An 18633-nucleotide genomic window follows, 5' to 3' on the forward strand; every position below is an offset into this window, starting at 1 on the left:
ACACATCAGTTGTTACGTCCACCTTCTCAACATAATCTCCTTGTAACTGTATGCACTTTTGCCATCGATGTGTCGGTTTCTCCAGACCTTCCTGAAACCATTCTTTCGGAGTGCTGTGTACCCATGCCTTGACAGCTGTTTACCGTTCTGCAAAATACCCAAAACCGCGACCATGCAGAGTTTTCTTCATGTTCCCGAACAGGTGATAATCACTTGGTGCCAAGTCTGGAGATTATGGTGGGTGTGGTAGCACCATGAATCCCATTTGATCAATGGCAGCGGTGGTCTCTCGGCTAGTGTGGGGCCAGGCATGAAGCCATGAAGTCGGCTGAATCTTGATCATGGTGTTGTAAAAGTTCTGTGCACACGTCCAGACGCCTATGCTTTTCGTCAGCAGACAACAGTCTAGGCACCACGTGGATGACACCTTCCCCAACTGTAAGTGGCCGTGCACGATCCGCTGCAGGGTGTTTCGGCTAATTCCCGTGGCTGCCTCCATTACCGTAAATGGGTTGCATTTGTATCCTTGGATGCCCTGTTCGACCCGGGCAATGTTGGCTGGTGTTGACACCGTCACATTCCTTCCAGAACTGGTTCCCTTTTCCACCGATGTGCGCCCTGTTTTCCAAACTTCCACCCAGTTGTAAACTGTTTTCCGTGACGGCACATGTTCTCCACAGACTGCCATCAAGCTCCGATGAATTTCTGCAGTGGTCACGCCTTCTTCCCGTAGGAACCAAGTCATATAGCGGTGTCCCTGACAGTTGTGTTCCATGTTGTCTGCTCCTACGCTGAAAGTGTTGTTAGGAAAAGACTATGACGAGTGCATTCGTACGTGTGCTGGAACCAAACGATGGAACAAGACACTAGTTACACGTCACCACCTTCAAAATTGAAATGTGAACCATACCCGGAAATAAAAAATAAAGTAAAAACGAATATAGTACGCCCCTCGTATTTATCGAACAATTATAGAAATATCTGAAATAACGAACTATCTGTAGCAAACTGAATTTTAGGTTTTTTTTTAAAAAAAGAGCATCATAATGGTAAAAAGCCAGCATATTTCTCCTCTACATTCACAATCAAAAAGCAGCCCACCTTATGACCATGATCTTCAAATCGTCGCCGTTGTTATCCAGGTCGAGTCTAGTTTTTCGAAAAAATTTGCATCATCAGAATGTTGGCCGTCAGTGTAGGAGAGGTGGTGGTATATCATTTCTAATCACTATTTGGATTGAGTGGCAAAACCTGATGTAAATTCCAAACCACTCTGCGATCAATCAATCAATCAATCAATCAATCAATCAATCAATCAATCAATCAATCAATCAATCAATCAATCAATCAATCAATCAATCAATCAATCAATCAATCAATCAATCAATCATCACTGACCTGCATTTAGGGCTTTCGCCCAGCTGGCTGTTCACCCAGTATTTCCTTCAATTATTTCAAAGGGAAAATTTTCTAACATCTCCATTGATTTCAATCCCTAATTTCTCTACATCTATATACCAGAACCATGCAATACCAGTGCCTTATAAGCCCTCTCCCAACAACCCCTAAGTATCCTCATAACTGTACGAAGACACTTGCAACTTTTCTTTACAATCTCATTAATGTGATTACCCCAATGAAGATCGTAGGTACCTTATATTAACACCTAGTTACGTACCGTGATCCCCCATGAATTACTGTCATCCCATCAACACAGTAATTAAATCTGACGGGTCTTCTCTTTTTTGTGAAACATACAACATGACTTTTCACCCCATTTCATTGTCCGCTGTCAATCTCACAAATTTGTCGAGGTCTTTTTGCAATCGCTCATAACCCATAACTTATTTTTTATTTGTTGTGATATCTAAAGTCATCTCTTAGCCACTGTTAGGTTCTTCAGTGTGTCGAAACTACTTTTGAATAACATTTAACTTACAAGCTACCAGTACCAGTACCTGAAAAGTAACTAATGGCGTCGGGGTCGGTAAAGAAGAAGTGTTGACCAAGGGAGGTCGGATAGGATAGATGAAAGTGAGGAGTGGAAGCATAGCTAGGTCTCAGCTAAGGGCTCCGTTGTCATCAACCCAAGCTCCCAAGTTAAGGCCCCTGGGGTCCCTTTTAGTCGCCTCTTATGACGGGCAGGAGCTACTGTGGGTGTTATTCTACTGCTTCCACCCACAGGGGTATGGAGTGAGGGCATAGGAAGCTGTTGACTATGATTTCGTCCGTGGCGTGGGGACGTTAAGCTTTGTGCACAGTCCTCGGTGGTATTCGACAGGATTAGGTTACGTACCGGCACCGGGTTTCACTCTCTCCTATCCAATCATATCACATCATTCATTTCATCTCACTAACTTCTGGGATGAAGTTGACTTCAGAAAGGGAATCCGGTCGTAAAAGCTCGCTACGTAGGGATACGAGAGAAGGGTTGGACACGCACAATTCTCAATGAAAGGGCGATAGGACTCAGAAGTACACATTTATCCGCTAATGTTTAGGACCTCTGCATTGCTGCTTTCTGTCATCTCCTAGTTGGAAGAGCTTTATTTATTCTTTCGAACAATTTAATTTTCATCGAAAAAAAATTGTTTAGTTATATGCAAATCATAACCATAGGACAGAGGGTACACTGACACATAAATATAGTCTGGTTAAGCACCTATCATTATTATAACTAATTTCCGATAATTTTCGTAATATTGTATTGTTAATAAATATTCAACACCTACCATTCGCTACCTATTGGCCTTATGACAAACTAATAGTTATGTTCATTCGTAAAACTATTGTAGAGGGCTGATTTATATCCGCACAGGTAGGATGTTTTGCTACGGCACCACTGAACAAATCAATGTAGGAAGAAGAAACGTGTGTCAGTGTGGCTCTTTGCAGTGTGCTGTCGCCATATTGCAGAGGGGGCGATTCGCAACGCTGTCCCTTAGAAAGTAATATTCTGCGGGTGCACGTTAATAACAGGCAACGAAATTCTAGAAATAATGTCTTCGAAGTCAGAAAAAGACAGGCAGAAACAAATACAAGATAGATGTCAGACACTTCTGGCGACCATGTTGAGAGATGAAGACAATAAATATTGTGTTGACTGTGATGCTAAAGGTAAAGTTTATGCCATTTAAACTCTTACAAATGTATGTTTGTTTGACTATAATACCTCAGTGTATTTGTCTGCATATCGCTTGAATGATGTTAGGTCTACTAGCAGTATATGTATTTGGAACACCTTGGTTAACTTCGATAACCTAGTGTCGGGGTGAACTGTCATTTCAAATGTCATCTGTCACGATATAAATTTTTAAAGCTTAGTTGTTTTAATTTTTTCCAGGTTTATTTGAAATTTCTCACATCCTTTATAGCTCGAAATGTATGGACTCGTATTGCTTGGATTTGGTGATGTTGAAGTACAGTAATGTTATTCTCTTTCAGGACCAAGATGGGCTTCTTGGAATTTAGGTATATTTCTATGCATCAGATGTGCGGGCATTCATCGAAATTTAGGTGTTCATATATCCAAAGTAAAATCAGTCAATTTGGACACCTGGACACCTGAGCAAGTTGTGGTGAGTAAATAAATTAGGTTACCTTATTTCTCTTTAGTACACAGGCTTAGAGACTAATAGTAATTAATTTCCTGTTCGTTGGTGGAAATCAATGATTGCCACTCGTTTAAAACAAATTACTGGAAGAAAATGATTATTTCCTGTAGTCAGTGTAATCTCCAAATTTTTTCTTCTTATGACATACTAACTGATGAAGATTGGTGTCTTTGGTAGTAACTTTTATTTCTGTTCAAGGCTATTGAAGAAAGAAAGATTCATAAAGTGTTGTCAAATCTGATATCCTATTTTTTCAAATTTGCTTGGTTGCTTAACTAATAGCAAAATCTTGTGTGGGGAACTCATATTATTATCAAGAATAGAAATTGTTTGAGCATGGTAATATGGTATGATAGTGCAAGCTTCCACAAAAGTAGCAGTGATAATTGAGGTCAGGCAGGTGAAGAGGTTATCTCGTATTAAACTAGCCTCATTGGATTAGCATTCAATTTATGTTCACATAAAACACTGTGTTAAAGAAAGACCAGAAGCATCTAGAGTGAGCAGAAATGTGGAAACCAGAACTTCTTTGACAGAGAGGAAAACTTAATGAAAATGTCTTAAAACCAATTAGTAGAAGTCTACTAAAAACCATTTATTTTTCTCTTCCTTTATTTCTCATTCCCTTCTGCTGTGAAGCATTGGGTCATTCAGCCTTTTTCCATACAACTTCCAATCTTGAGCCAGTCTCTTTACTTCCTGGAATGTTTTCCCCTTAGGGCTTGCTATGCTTGTGACAGTCAATTATTTCATTCTCTTTGACAGTGAAGAAAGCAATATTCCATGTTCTTGCAGGATTGTTGCCATGTAATCTTGCTCTGGATATGTTGTTTCACTCCTTGTGGGTTATCAGCCCTACGCAGGCCTCCAGAGTGCCAGATTTCTTCTCAAGCTTTTCTGCTGCAAGTCTTACACTTTGATTTTCCCACCAATTGTCTGGTGGCTGATTGCAGTGGTTTCCCCACTGGGCGATGGGTGCACCACATCCCTGTGCTGAATCTAATAAATTCAATTCAGTTCCGTTCAGTCCATTTGCTAAGGCTCAATGCCTTCATCATGAGCGTGACTGAAAGCAGGAAGGAAACCACCGGGTGACCAAGAAAAATTATGGTGGATGAAATATAAGACACAGCAGGATGTAGAAACTATAAAGAACTGAAGCAGAAACAGACAAGACATGGCCTTTGAGATGATGAAAATGCCAAACTTGTTCACTGTTTTTTTTTTCTTTTTTCAAAATTTGTGCTATGTAGGGGCCAAAAACCTTAATGTTTGGGTCAATAACCTTGATGTTTTGGCCAGTTGAAACAGTTAAAACGGAGAGAAGCGACCATGGCCTTAATAGAGGTACATCATCTTGGTGCAAATCATGTTGTGGAATGCAGATAGTGGGATTAGAACCCAGCATCTCCTGTTGTGTTGACCCAATCCAGTGCAGCTGGCATCATGGCAACAACCTAGAGTTGAAGATTTTCCAAAGCACAAACAAATACATTCACATTGAAGAGGCTCAACCTTGTAAGAAAATTTAACTTAATGGGGAACTGACCACATCTGCAGTCAAGCTGTAACTTTCATTGACCCATCAGCACCAAATAGAAAGTAAAGTAGATCTGAAACTGAAACAAAGAGCACTTACAGTGAAGAAGAAAAATAATCTTACTACTTTAAAATAAACGATGTGTCAATTAAAAAGTGAAAATAATGAAGTGATTAAAATCAAGGAATTAACTGAACAAGGTGACTTCAAAGCAGATTTCTTGATTGAGTAGGGTAGAGTATGTTGGCTATGTAACCCCGTTTCTTGATACTGATCAGGGATTAGATGAGGTGAATTTCTGTGTAATGTTTTACGGCTGGTTGTTTGAGGAGCTAATGAAGATGAAATGGGGTAAGGAGATGGAAGCAGAAGGGTATATTCAGTCATCCACAGCTACAGAGCTTAGAGCATTTTCCACCCACTTATATCAGCCATTCCAAAGGAGAGGGAGTAATTACTTCTTAGGTACAAGCTCATCTGATTGAAGAACAGAAACCCTTACAGCACAAAAACAGAAAAGTTAGGTCTCCTACCAAAACTGAGATGACGATAAAATCCATGCTAATCTACGGCAGGAATTTGGTCAAGTTTCTTGCAATGAGTGATGTGGAAAGAGATGTTATCAATATTAAAGACAAGCTAGAAAATTAATTGCTATGCTCATCATCCAAAGGTCTTTCCACATGCTGTAGGATTGCAGTGTCAATTTATATGCAGTCGGACAGGAAATCAGCTAGACACGGGCTCGCAAGTTTAAGACAAGTCATCCAAATTGTAACAGCCCTTATACACCAAACTCGGCACCCATTAGATCTCAGCAGGCCTATATTTTGATCCTAGCCATATGTAAGGTCTATATGGAAAGGTGTTATCACCTTCTGTGAAATGTGGATTAAGTGGACTACTTATTTTCACAAACAGTTCTTAAAATAACTGTATGTATATCAAGTGTATAGGCTACTGTATCAAGGACTATTCTGTGATCAGTCTTAACCTTGCTGGTGTAAATATTATCGGCACACTTTTTAGAGATAGATTTGTGTACGAAGGGTGAGGAGTAAGGAGGGAGCTCTCCCGGTTCCGGTAGTACTGCCAACTGAATGGAAATGAAATCTGAATTGAATCGATATGATCGGTTGATATGAATTTTCTAAACCTTTATTATCCTAAGCCAACAACTGTGTCACACACACACACACGTTATATAACATTACTAGGTGATGTACCCGTGCTTCGCTATGGGATTCTCAGAAAGACTGTTTTTGTGGTTTTCCTAACTACAGTTAACTTAGGTCATTACAAAAACGTCAATAGGAATGTAGGGTTTAAAAGCAATGTTATCAAATGAAAAACCGCACATGTTCTCACTTTTAACGAACAGTACTATGATGCCGATCTAACATTCCAAAGTTCCAGTGCTGGAATGACCAGACCGCGGACAGCCATGAACACTCCTTTGCCATTGGTCTGTTAAACATACACACTGCGCATTCCAATCAGTGCCTCAGGGTAGGGATTGACTGCTGTGATGAACCAGTTTGTTATGTACCAGTAGTATCAGAAAATTTATGAACCAGAGAATTGGCATGCTTAAGAAAAGGTTATCTAACTCCACAGCTACTTCCCGCCAATATTCAGGCAGGCTGTTTTACTCGGTAGAACCGGGCGAGTTAAGCGTGCGGTTAGGGGCGTGCAGCTGTGAGTTTGCATCCGGGAGGTAGTGAGTTCGAAAACCACTGTCGACAGCCCTGAAGTCCGTGGTCTTCCATTTTCACACCAGGCAAATGCTGGGGCTGTACCGTAATTGACGCCAGGGCCGCTTCCTTTCTACTCCTAGCCTTTTCGTATCCCATCGTCGCCATAATACCTATCTGTGTCGGTGCGACGTGAAGCAAATTAAAAATATACTCAGTATACAGCGGTAATCCCGTCTGTTGGACATGACTGGCAACAAAAGACACAAAGCACATCATAACAAACAATGGTCAATGTGATGTTATTGTTGTTCAGTGTTATGAGCTTAGTTTTCTTTCGACTCTGTGATATTAGGGCATCTTACAAAATTACTTATAGTATAGACTGTAGTTCCTTATTCCCCGACTTCACATAACGATTTTCATTAAATTCTGTTTACCCATTTTCTCGTAAATTGGCGCTGATATGGACTTAGCAACGAAAATCCACATTCATGAATATCTCTGTTATCATAGCCGGTACGGTAAAAATGTATGACATAAATGATCGGAAATTTAATACTATATAACTTTAGTAATGTAGTATTTGTCGATAGGACCATTAATAACACAAATATTTGAGAATTAAATTTTAGGCCTTCCCCTAAACTACCATTGCACTGAACGTGAATAAAAATATTTATGGGCTAGATTATAGCGACTTATTTCCCGACTTTGCATACCAATTTTCACTTACATAGGGCCACTAATAACATAAAAATTCCAGAATTTAAGTTTAGGCCTTCCCCTAAATTACCATTTCTTTCAGCATGAATAAGAGTATTTATAACCTAGATTGTAGCGACTTATTTTTCGACTTTGCATACTGATTTTCATTAAGATAGGACCATTAATAAGATAAATATTTGAGAATAAAATTTTAGGTCTTCCCCTAAACTACCATTTTTATCAGCCTGAATAAAATTATTTATGGCTTAGATTGTAGCGACTTATTTCCCGACTTTGCATACTGATTTTCATTACATTCTCTTTAGCCGTTTTCTAGTGATGCGTGTACACACAGACAGAAATTACGGAAAACTAAAAAGTGCATTTCCTTGTTACTGTGGACATGACCGATACAGAAATACCATTATTTTCAAATTCTGAGCAATGTACAGACAAAACTCTTATTTTATATATATATAACATTTCTCAATGCGAATCTTGTTCCTAGCATGAATTCTATAGTTGGGCTTTGATGTGTAAACAACAGTACTAGTACGTAAAGTGTACGCCAGATGCCGCACAGCGATGCATAAGCGATTCATAGTTTGTGTTCAAAGGTTGCCAATACGAATCTCGAAGATTGCCGACGTCTACCGATTCAGCACTAGGGTGTAAATCCATCGCTAAAAAGTGTGCCGATAATAATTTCACAGCAAGACATCTTAACACAACCCCACAGCAAAAACAGACCGTAACCAATATTCAAAGCACTTGGTTTCTTCATGACAGTATAGGTAGGCCTACATACAGTGTGTCCCATGTGCATGTTCCGAGCAGTATATTCATAACCTCCCACATATCCTATTACTGATATTATTACATTTATTGCTTATTTATGCATCCAGTGCCTTTATCATGAGTACTAACTTTTTTACAGGCAGCGTTGAAAGTGGTGTCCTTGAGCATTCAAACATTCCTGGCATCTTCTAATGAAAGTGCTACTGACATGCATACATTCCTGTTGCATAATTGTCCGAATTACTGTTATGTTATTTTTAAGTCCATCTATGGTGTGAGGATTATTTCTGTAAACTTTTTTGTTTCAGTTTATCCTGTTCTTAATTTATTCACTACACATCTGTTTCTCTACCTGGAACTAGAACTGAAATAGCCTACACATAGGGTTGCCATAAGGTTCAGGATGAAATTCAGGACGCCAACATCGACAAGTTCCAAACACAGGCACCGACTACAGGGGAGCTTTTTTTTCTTTTTTCTTTTTTTTTTCTTTACGTTGCACAGACACAGATATGTCTTACGGCGACGATGGGATAGGAATAGGAAGGAAGCGGCCGTGGCCTTAATTAAGGTACAGCCCCGGCATTTGCCTGGTGTGAAAATGGGAAACCACAGAAAACCATCTTCAGGGCTGCCGACAGTGGGGCTCGAACCCACTATCTCGTGATTACTGGATACTGGCCGCACTTAAGCGACTGCAGCTATCGAGCTCGGTATACAGGGGAGCACTTGCCTCCATGCATATAATGGTACAGGGACGCAATCGTGTTTTTCGTCCAGTAAAAATAGTTTATATATTCATCCTCGCCCCGTGCTCAAGACCAAAGGTTGGCGCCTGTGGTTCCAAAAGTGTATGTGGGTAATTCCATGTGAACTGTCCCGTCCATTACCAAAAGACACACCTATTTATGATGTTAATGTTAAAAATTAAACAGCGAAATTACAAGAAATCATACTTTGAGTAAAATATCTACTTTACAGACCACTCCAAAATTAAATAATATTCAATGTTATTTGCCTAGATTTGTATGTAAAAAATGCAACATTCCCTTTCAAAAGCATTTGAGCAAAATTTTAAATAATTTGCTCTGATTTTTAAAATTCAGGACATTTAGGGATTTTTAAAAATTCAGTTAGGACGTCGGGACATATGCTCGAATTTAGGACAATCCCGCTTTGTCAGGACGTATGGCAACCCTACCTACACACCTCTCAACATGACTCTCTTGTTACATAAATGCTCTCTGTTCAAGCGTGAATTTCACTGGCATTTCAACGGTGTAATAATGTAATTAATTGAGCTACACATGCCTACACATGACAAACTTATTGCTTCACGACACACAAACTCTAGTAACTGACCGCCTCGTGGCTATGCAGCGAGTGCATGTGCATGTTGACACACTGTATTAGTGAATATTAACAAGCACTTACCATCAGTTCTATGTTTAACACAGGTAGTCATTTAAAACTTGTCTTGCATCACCAATCCTAGCAGGGAAACTAATAACTAAGGGACAAATTTTAATGACATGTCATATTTTTGCTTGAAAAATCATATTTTGGACAAATTTAAGATATTGGTCATATTTCTGCTTGATGCACATTGTCATATTTCTTGTCCTATTCTAAGGATTTTGATACTGAGTGAATTTTTGTGGTAAGCTATTCAGGGAGGGATTCTTGCTGTGATAGTTAGGGAGTCCATTTGTGGACTGAATATTACTCAGTATGTGGGAATGGGCAGGTAGCAGGTAACTGGAATTATGAACAAGGGATCTTTTTGGAATTTCCTAAGGAGTGATTGACAGTACTGAGGGGAAAGGCGTCCTGGCGTGCATACATAGCTAATGGACTGGTATTTCTGTTTCCTAGAAAATAAAGGACTGTCTGGCTTGTTGTTTTGAGACCACTTCTTCAGTGTAGTTTCAACATGCCTAAACCGAAGTGTTCAGAGAGTGTGAAATTAAGACAGTTTGTTAAGGAATTTGGAGAGCAGAATTTTAGTAGTTGTGGTGTTATTTTATATTGTAAACTGTATGAAGTGAAGGTATATGCTGAGAAACTTTTTAATATGCAACAATACTGCGCTATAACTAAACATCAGTGCTTAATTAAATCTTCCCAGTTTGCTTTTTGAAAGGGCCTCGACCGAGCTCGATAGCTGCAGTCGCTTAATTGCGGCCAGTATCCAGTATTCGGGAGATAGTAGGTTCGAACCCCACTGTCGGCAGCCCTGAAAATGGTTTTCTGGCCACGGCCGCTTCCTTCCCACTCCTAGCCCTTTCCTGTCCCATCGTCGCCGTAAGACCTATCTGTGTCGGTGCGACGTAAAACAACTAGCAAAAAAGAAAGGGCCTCGTGTGCAGCTCCGTCAGACAAAAGATCGGAATTCTGTAAGGATATCTGCAGGATGATGGTTACTTCAAATATTCCCTTGAAAAAACTGAACAGTACCAGCTTCAGGTCCTTCATAGAGAAGAATGTCAGTCAACCTATTCCCAGTGAATCAACTTTGAGAATATTTTATATCTCAGGTCTCTATGAAGATGTTTTAAAGAAGATCTGAAGTTCTCAACCACAAGATATGGGTTTCATTGGACGAAACAACTGACGTAAATGGGAGGTACGTAGCTAACGTAATTATTGGCATTCTGAAAGATGACAAGCCCGGTAATGTGTTTCTCCTGATATGTGCGGTTTTAGAGAAAGTAAATCATTCCTCCATTGCAGTGCTGTTTAGTGATGCTATGAAGTTACTGTAGCCAAATGGGGTAAAAAAAAAAAAAAACCCATACTACTTAGCCAGAGAACTAAATCTACTTTATCCTAAAATGGTCCTTGCCCATGCTTTACATAGTGGCCGAAGAAGTAGATAAGTTAATTGCAAATGGCAAGAAAATATTCCCTTTTGAGTTCAAAAGTTGAAAGAAACTGCTCCAACTCTGCCTCTTCCACCTCAGCCTGCCCTTACTCATTTGGGAACTTGGCTTGATATTACTGCAACAATTATGATTCCTTCAAGACAGCTGTTCAGGAATTTGATCCTTGCAATTCATCATCGGTCAGGATTTGCCAGCTTGGTCGGAAATTTGGCGTTCGTATAATCTAATTTTGGTGTGGAATTGTGGGGCTTGGATATTGTGAAGAACATTGACAGTGATTAAAAAAAAGGAAAGGGTGAAGTGGCTGAAAAATTTCTGAAAAACTGCAAAGAGTGCCGTTCTCAAATGGTTTCCTAAATAAGATAATTGATATTATTTGTGGACACCATACAACATTTGGGGATTTTCAGCAGCACTTTTCTCCAGCCTTGTTCAAATGTTGACCCATAACATCGTGTGATGTTGAGCGGAGTCTCTCCAGGTACAGAAACCTTCTGACTACTGAAGAGGGTTAGATTTCAACAATTTGAAAATGCACTTGATCAGCCAGTGCAATTTCATTGCCAGAAAGGAATACTATTTTCATCATAATTTTTATAGAAATTTGTCGAATCAGAACTACAGTAGTTAAACACTTTATCAGATCATCCGTTGCTAATTATTTCTTGATTCTTCAGGATACGTGTTCTGCCATATCTGAAGACAAAAGAACTGTTTGATTATTGGAAATTGAATGTAATAAACAAAAGTGACAAATGTTCATTTATAGGCCTAAATTAATCAATTATAATGTGAGGTCATATTTTTTCCGTTTTTGGTCATATATAAAAATTTTTGGATCATATTTGCTTGCATATTTTGAAGATTTTTAGGTCATTAAAATCCACCCCTTGGTGATAACTATATAAAGTGACTCCTCTTCTCGTCATGTGAGAACTACTCCTGGCTGGAGCAGTACTTGCTTTCATTTTCTTACCTGTATGCAGGGTTGTCTTCTTTGTAAGATATATCCACACAAATCAATTAACAACCTCAGCTGCCGTACTACTTCCATAAAGACATCATAGAGTCTACAACATTTATACATCCCCATAATGAATCTACAAGATATTCATTAGTTGCCAGAAGAAAGATAGGTTACTCTATCCCCTCCACAGCGTTATTACCCTTTGGAATATTTCACGTTTATTACAGCCCGTTCAACAGCTTGCTCTACCAGCCGGTCTGTCACACATTGTTTTCTTCTGTCTTGATGATGTGTTTTACACTTCCCAACTTTGAGGAGTCCCTAGTTTCATTGAGGAGTCCCTAGTTTGATCCCTTCCAGAACAGTTTTCATATTTCACAAGTGCGGAAGTTTTGTTGTTACGTTCCACATGGCCCTTTACTTCACTCCAATCAACACGATAACATTTTGGGCACGCTTTGTCGATGACACTTAAGCAACTAAATGAAATTGATCTCTATGTAAAATTCACAACAGGCAACGAAAAAGATAAATCCATAAACTATCTTGATTTAACTATAACACGAAAACCAGACAGGAAACTCTCCTTCAAGGTCTTTAAGAAGCCCACCCACATCCACAGCACCATCAAATATTCCTCTCAGCACACTGGTTCACATAAAAAGGCATCGTATAATAGTATGGTAAACGGGGCTTTCAAATTAATTACCTTTGTCTAAAAAGGACTTCAATAGAGAAATCAGAACAGTTTGGGATATAGCCCACGCGAATGGTTTCAATAAAACTTTTATTAGTAAGGTTATCAACAAACATAGAAACAAACAAAAAAACGTGAAAACAGAGAAATTTGCTACCTTTACTTTTAACAACAACTCGTATCATGTAACTGATATCTTCAAAAATCACAACATGAATATGGCATTCAGAACTAGCAACACTAATGATAAAACAGATCTTGAACACCCACACTATCAACAAAAATAGAGTTAGTTTATAAACTCGCATGTCAAACTTGTAATTGTTCCTATGTAGGACAGATTGTAAAGAACTTCGCCATGAGATACGCCGAACATTATAACGCTGTAAAATACAGATTTTCAGCAATGAGTTTACGTCACGCCAGTACACCAACATAGAACAAGATTTAGCAATTTTAAGACGAGTATTCTAGAGTACCTATATATTAGTATTCATCAATTTAGTAACCTTCCCATAATTTAAATGAGATAAGTGAAAGGAGAAACATGTTAATTGACGCTTTTGTTTCGATCATCTGCAAACAACCCTAATCAATTGTTATTGTTGATTTACACTTCCCAACATTGAGGAGTCCCTAGTTTGATGTCTTCCAGCAACAGTTTTCTTATTTCACAAGCAACACAGAATCCCAGCGACCCCTCCCACTTCCCCCCACACAGCCCGCCACTCCGCACAGCGCCAACTCGCACAAAGATTCACAATTAAGTATTTATTTTCCACCTAGTCGATACAATGATTGCTTAAGGCAATTTTGAATGGTCAAAAGTGGTACATGTTTCGTATATTATCAACATCTTCAGCCACATAACACTGTTTAGATGAAAAATATATAAAATTGACAAAGTAATGCTTCCTCTATTGAAGTGTGATACGAACCATGAAGCTGATTTTATGTAACTAGCACAAACGCGAACAACAGCAGATCACCTATCATCATACACTCCACAACAGGAAGACTTGGCACATGTCAAATCAAGGACAGAAAACGGTGCGGGTAAGTTCCTTTCTTTTTGAACACAGATGAAGATGGTGCGTGGTATGTGTATTGTGTAGGAGAGCTCCGCGTTACCAGCCCAAAATAGCATAATAATTAGTAGACAGGACCGGTGAGTGTGTGTCAATAATTACACCAGACAACTGACATCTAGCTCTAACAAAAACATGTCCGCAAAAAGTGTAAATAAGCATGTGTCAAACTTTGAAACAAAGTTTAACTGGATGGATGAGTTCCAAGCTCGCGTGGAACAGTTGACATCAGCCAGTGCCAGCAGGGCTGCCAACACTAACGACCACACCAATGAAAACCTGACTTCCCCCTGTTCTGAGTCCAAAGACTTCCGCCAGTACATCTCAGAGGAAATTTCTTGTGTAAAGAAGTTATTAGTTGTGCAGTAGCATCTTGAGCAGCATGAAGCCCGGGCCGACGAAGCTGAACAATACAGGAGGCGGAACTGTCTACTCTTACACGGGGTGAAAGAAGAACCGGCTAAGAATGTCTATGCCAAAGTGATCTTCTTAAGACGTCTCCAAGCGGAGGTAGACGATCCACACTGCCAGCTCTGATCTTGACGTTGCAGCCATGCCATGTGAATTTATTGGAATATATCTCAGGATCTTTAATGCAGTGGTTTCCCGTTGCCTTCTGCATCCTAATGCCGTTGACCAAACTGGTTCCTCCGCTTTGGGAACAATTTCTTGTCCCCAGGACAATAGAGTGCTCTTACCCATACCCGCTCATGCACTCTCAAAGAGACTGTTCGCACTTGGTATACGAGATCTCCTTGTACCGGGAGATAATCGGTCCCTTCATTCGTTAGCCGCCTGCATATAAAATATTATTTTTATGTACAATCGTTCCCCCTCTACCACGGCGAGGTGAATGTCAGGATTTCATCGTCATCGAAACAAGGACCAAATGTCATTTCCTTGTTTCTCTGATTCTTTAGAGAGGGCCAAAGTGATAGACAGTAAAATCTAACTTGCAAGTGGACTAAATCGATGGGTGACATTGATCGCTGTCGTAGATTGCGACCTCTACGCAGATCAGCTGCGGAAATCCTGTCCTCTGGAAACAGGCTGATTATAGTGAAATTCGTCCGGTTTCATGTTTGCGGTTGTGTCTGGCGCGCTAAGAAGCACTTCAAAGGCACCAAACTATTGGTTACAGAGTCATTGACTGCAAGAAAATACCTATTAAATCGAGCCCAAGGCCAGCTCGGAATGCGTAACGTTTGGGCCCAGGAAGGAGGAATCGTAGTTCTAGGCAAAACAAAAACAAATTTATAGTGACCACCAAAGCGGAACTAAACGCTGTTATTTCAGGGCTAGGTAGAGTACGTTACTCATGGATGTAAGTTTTAATTATAAGTGGTTTTGTTATAAGTTTAGTGTGAGTGAATGTTTAAATGATTCAAGTGGCTTATGTGTACAAGAGGAAACCATGGTAAGTTGCCCTCTGTTTATTTTTGATTATGGTTAACACAGGTAGTAACGACCTTCACCTTGATACTGAACCCTCCCACCCTTCTCCTTCCCCGATTACTTCTCACCCCGCCTGCAGTCACTTGGAGAGGGAATTCTTGTCCTTTCCCCGCTTATTACTGTGTGCTCACATCAGTGCTCCGTCTATAATTGCCCATCACACTGAGCTGAAAGCTATTTTTGAAGGAAGCATGGTAAAAGCACCGTGGAGGAGTAGCTCTATACTACAAAAACAATTTAACGGGGAAAATTATACAAACTTCGATATTATCTACTGACACCTTAACTAAATATATGTTTGTTGAACTATCTGTTGATAAAACTAAAGTACTCATTGGAGTTGTTTACAAACTACCAAAAGCAGGAACCTTTACTGAATTCGAAAAAAATTTACTAAAATTCATACCTACTTACGAACATGCACTAATATTTGTTGACTTTAACACAAACCTATTAATAGACTCCAGTGAAGCAAATCATTTACAGAACATGTTTACCTCTTGTAACATGTCAGTATTGCCACTTAACCCTACTCACCACATGCATACGGCTAACGAATCCTCACCCACACTCATAGATTTACTCATCACAAACAATCCTCAGAAAATACTAAGTCACGGACAAATTTTGGTACCTGGTACATCCTACCACAATCTCATACATTTAGCTTATTTTTTTGAAAGCTCCCAAAACAAAGCCGAAGTGGATAACCTATGTTCCCAGAACAAAACCGAAGTGGATAACCTATAGAGACATGAAATCCTCAATAATTAATACAAGACGCTATTCTCTGTCCGTGGGACGAAATACCACACTTGACTGGATAATGACGAAAAAGTAAAGGGGTTTAACACATTATTGTTGGAATTGTATAACAAACACTTAAATAAACGTACTGCTAGGGTGACTCGCAAAGCTGCTACATGGTTATCACGACATTAAATCCGTAATGGCTGAATGTGATGCACTTCACAGATGTTACAAGCAGACTTCATCGTCTGACGATTTTGAAAAATACCGTGTGCTTAGAAATAAAGTTAAACAAATAATCAGAAACAAAAAATATGCGTACTTCCAATAGTTAGCCAGTAACTTGAACGCAAAAAGTACCTGGCAACAACTCAGATCTGTAGGTATTGGGAGTCAAACTACAAACTCCAATATGCATGACATAAATCCAGATGAATTAAATGCCCACTTTACTAGAGAAATAGTTAGTACCCATCCTCAGATTATACAAACAACAATAAATACTCTTCAATCTACTCCATTACCACAATGGCTTTTGTTCATATTTTGTAAAGTAAATGAAACTGATGTAAGGAGAAAACTAACATCAATCAAATCACAAGCAATCGGAGTGGATGACAACCTGATATCCTTCGTCGTTACTTTGATAGATGCCAATTCTGACCCACATGTAACTCGTGTCTTTCGGAAGGCTACTTCCCAACTATTTGGAAGGATGCTTTCATTTTCCCAATACCAAAAAAATCTCTAGAAAATTCTCCATCTATTGGCCTGTCTGTATACTTTCTTCACTTTAGAAAGTATTAGAAAATCTCGTGCATGAACAATTGCTCCAGTATTTGATGCAGCATTCGTTAATTGATCACTTGCAATCTGGATTTAAAAAAGGACATAGTACATCTGCTGCTCTTCTAAAAATTACGGATGACATAAGGAAAGCAATGGATGAACATAAAGTGACCGTGCTCATTCTCCTAGACTTCAGCAGTGCTTTAGATACTATCAGTACGGACATATTAATAGCGAAATTCCATTATTTCCATCTTAGCCACACTGCTTTCAATTTGTTCGCTTCCTGCCTCCATAACTGACGGAGTGGAAATACAAAGTTAATGGTTTGCCACAAGGTTCTATACTCGGCCCCCTGTTATTTATTTTATATTTGAACTAGCTGATGTACCCGAACTTCGCTATGGAATTCTACATTGTATACAGAATTGTAGGTTACGTAGAGTACACGTTATGAGCAAGACTGTATTAAATTGCATAGCTCTTAATGTTACCCTAGGAACGCAACAGAGAAATCACCAAACGTCTTTTCTCATATGAAGACTGCATTAGGGAATGTTCATTGTTAATGGTAGGGCCGCTTGCCTACCGTCAGTCGCAATAAGATTGGGGAATTGCATTATAATGGCAGACACTCACTCTCCACCTGCCTTTTTACATCCTCAGAAATACTGTCATGGTGGTTTTCTCAAATAAAATGAACATAGGTCATTACAATGACGTCAGTAGGAATGGCGCAAGTAAAAGCAATGATTTCACATTAAATACTCGATCAAATGAAAAACCACACATGTTCTCACTTTTAACAAACAGTACTACGCTTCCAATCTAACAGTCCAAAGTTTCAGTGCTGGAATGACCAGACCGCAGACAGCCGTGATCTGTGAACACTGTTAGCCTTTTTTTGGGGTGGGGGTTGAATAGTGGAGAGTCCCAAGGTAAAAACTATGCCCTTTTACTAATGTGTCCTAGGAGTACGTGATAAGTTGGAAAATCTCAATTCACTACACTGGCGGCTGAAAAATCTATCAGATTTGGAGGCAATTTTTTCCTCCAAGCCAGAGGAGAAACCCCCTCTTCACTGCTAATTTTGAATAAAATGAATGTAGCATTTAATGAAAGTGAAGAGGAAGAAACTCTTTTCAGGATTGAATTTTGAGTTATTTAGTGAATTGTGGTGCTATAATTTGGAATATGCCTAAATTGTAATTCTAGACCAGGTACTACTACTACTACTACTACTACTACTACTACTACTACTACTACTACGTGAGCCTCTGCCTTAAGAGTGCACATTTTTTTAACCTCAAGATCAGTAAGAGTGCTCAAGAACCTCTACATGAACTATTTTTAATTCAAGAAAAGTGTCATAAGTGCTACAATTGTGTCAACTTCTTGCCATTTTTGTCTAGGCTGATGATGACATGGACAGATGTCGAAACCGGTCCCTTAATAAATTAAATATGTTGCTACATTGATTCGTGCAACAGTGTTATTGTATTGAAAAGGTGGAACATTTTTCTCTTTTTAGCATTGTAACTATTAGTTCAATACGGATCAGTGATGAAGTTTTTAACTTTAAATATTGATGGTATTGTTGTGAATTGCCATCAGAGATCAGAATCATATCTTAGCGAAGTGAGCTTGC

General features: G+C 39.3%; 1 protein-coding gene across 2 annotated transcripts in view; it reads left to right on the top strand.

Annotated features, from left to right (window-relative positions):
- Window positions 1-2833: 2833 nt before the first annotated feature.
- LOC136876053 (stromal membrane-associated protein 1) overlaps window positions 2834-18633 on the top strand; it is a 213675-nt gene continuing 197875 nt past the window's right edge. The window contains exons 1-2 of one of the 2 annotated variants that reach the window (XM_067149679.2): window positions 2834-3117; window positions 3445-3578. In XM_067149679.2, the coding sequence (XP_067005780.1) occupies window positions 3000-3117; window positions 3445-3578 (252 nt within the window). In that variant the 5' untranslated portion in view covers window positions 2834-2999. The remainder of the gene's footprint in view (window positions 3118-3444; window positions 3579-18633) is intronic. The other variant, XM_067149678.2, reaches the window with a different exon arrangement.

This window comes from Anabrus simplex, chromosome 6 (genome assembly GCF_040414725.1).
Source record: "Anabrus simplex isolate iqAnaSimp1 chromosome 6, ASM4041472v1, whole genome shotgun sequence".
Taxonomy (NCBI): domain Eukaryota; kingdom Metazoa; phylum Arthropoda; class Insecta; order Orthoptera; family Tettigoniidae; genus Anabrus; species Anabrus simplex.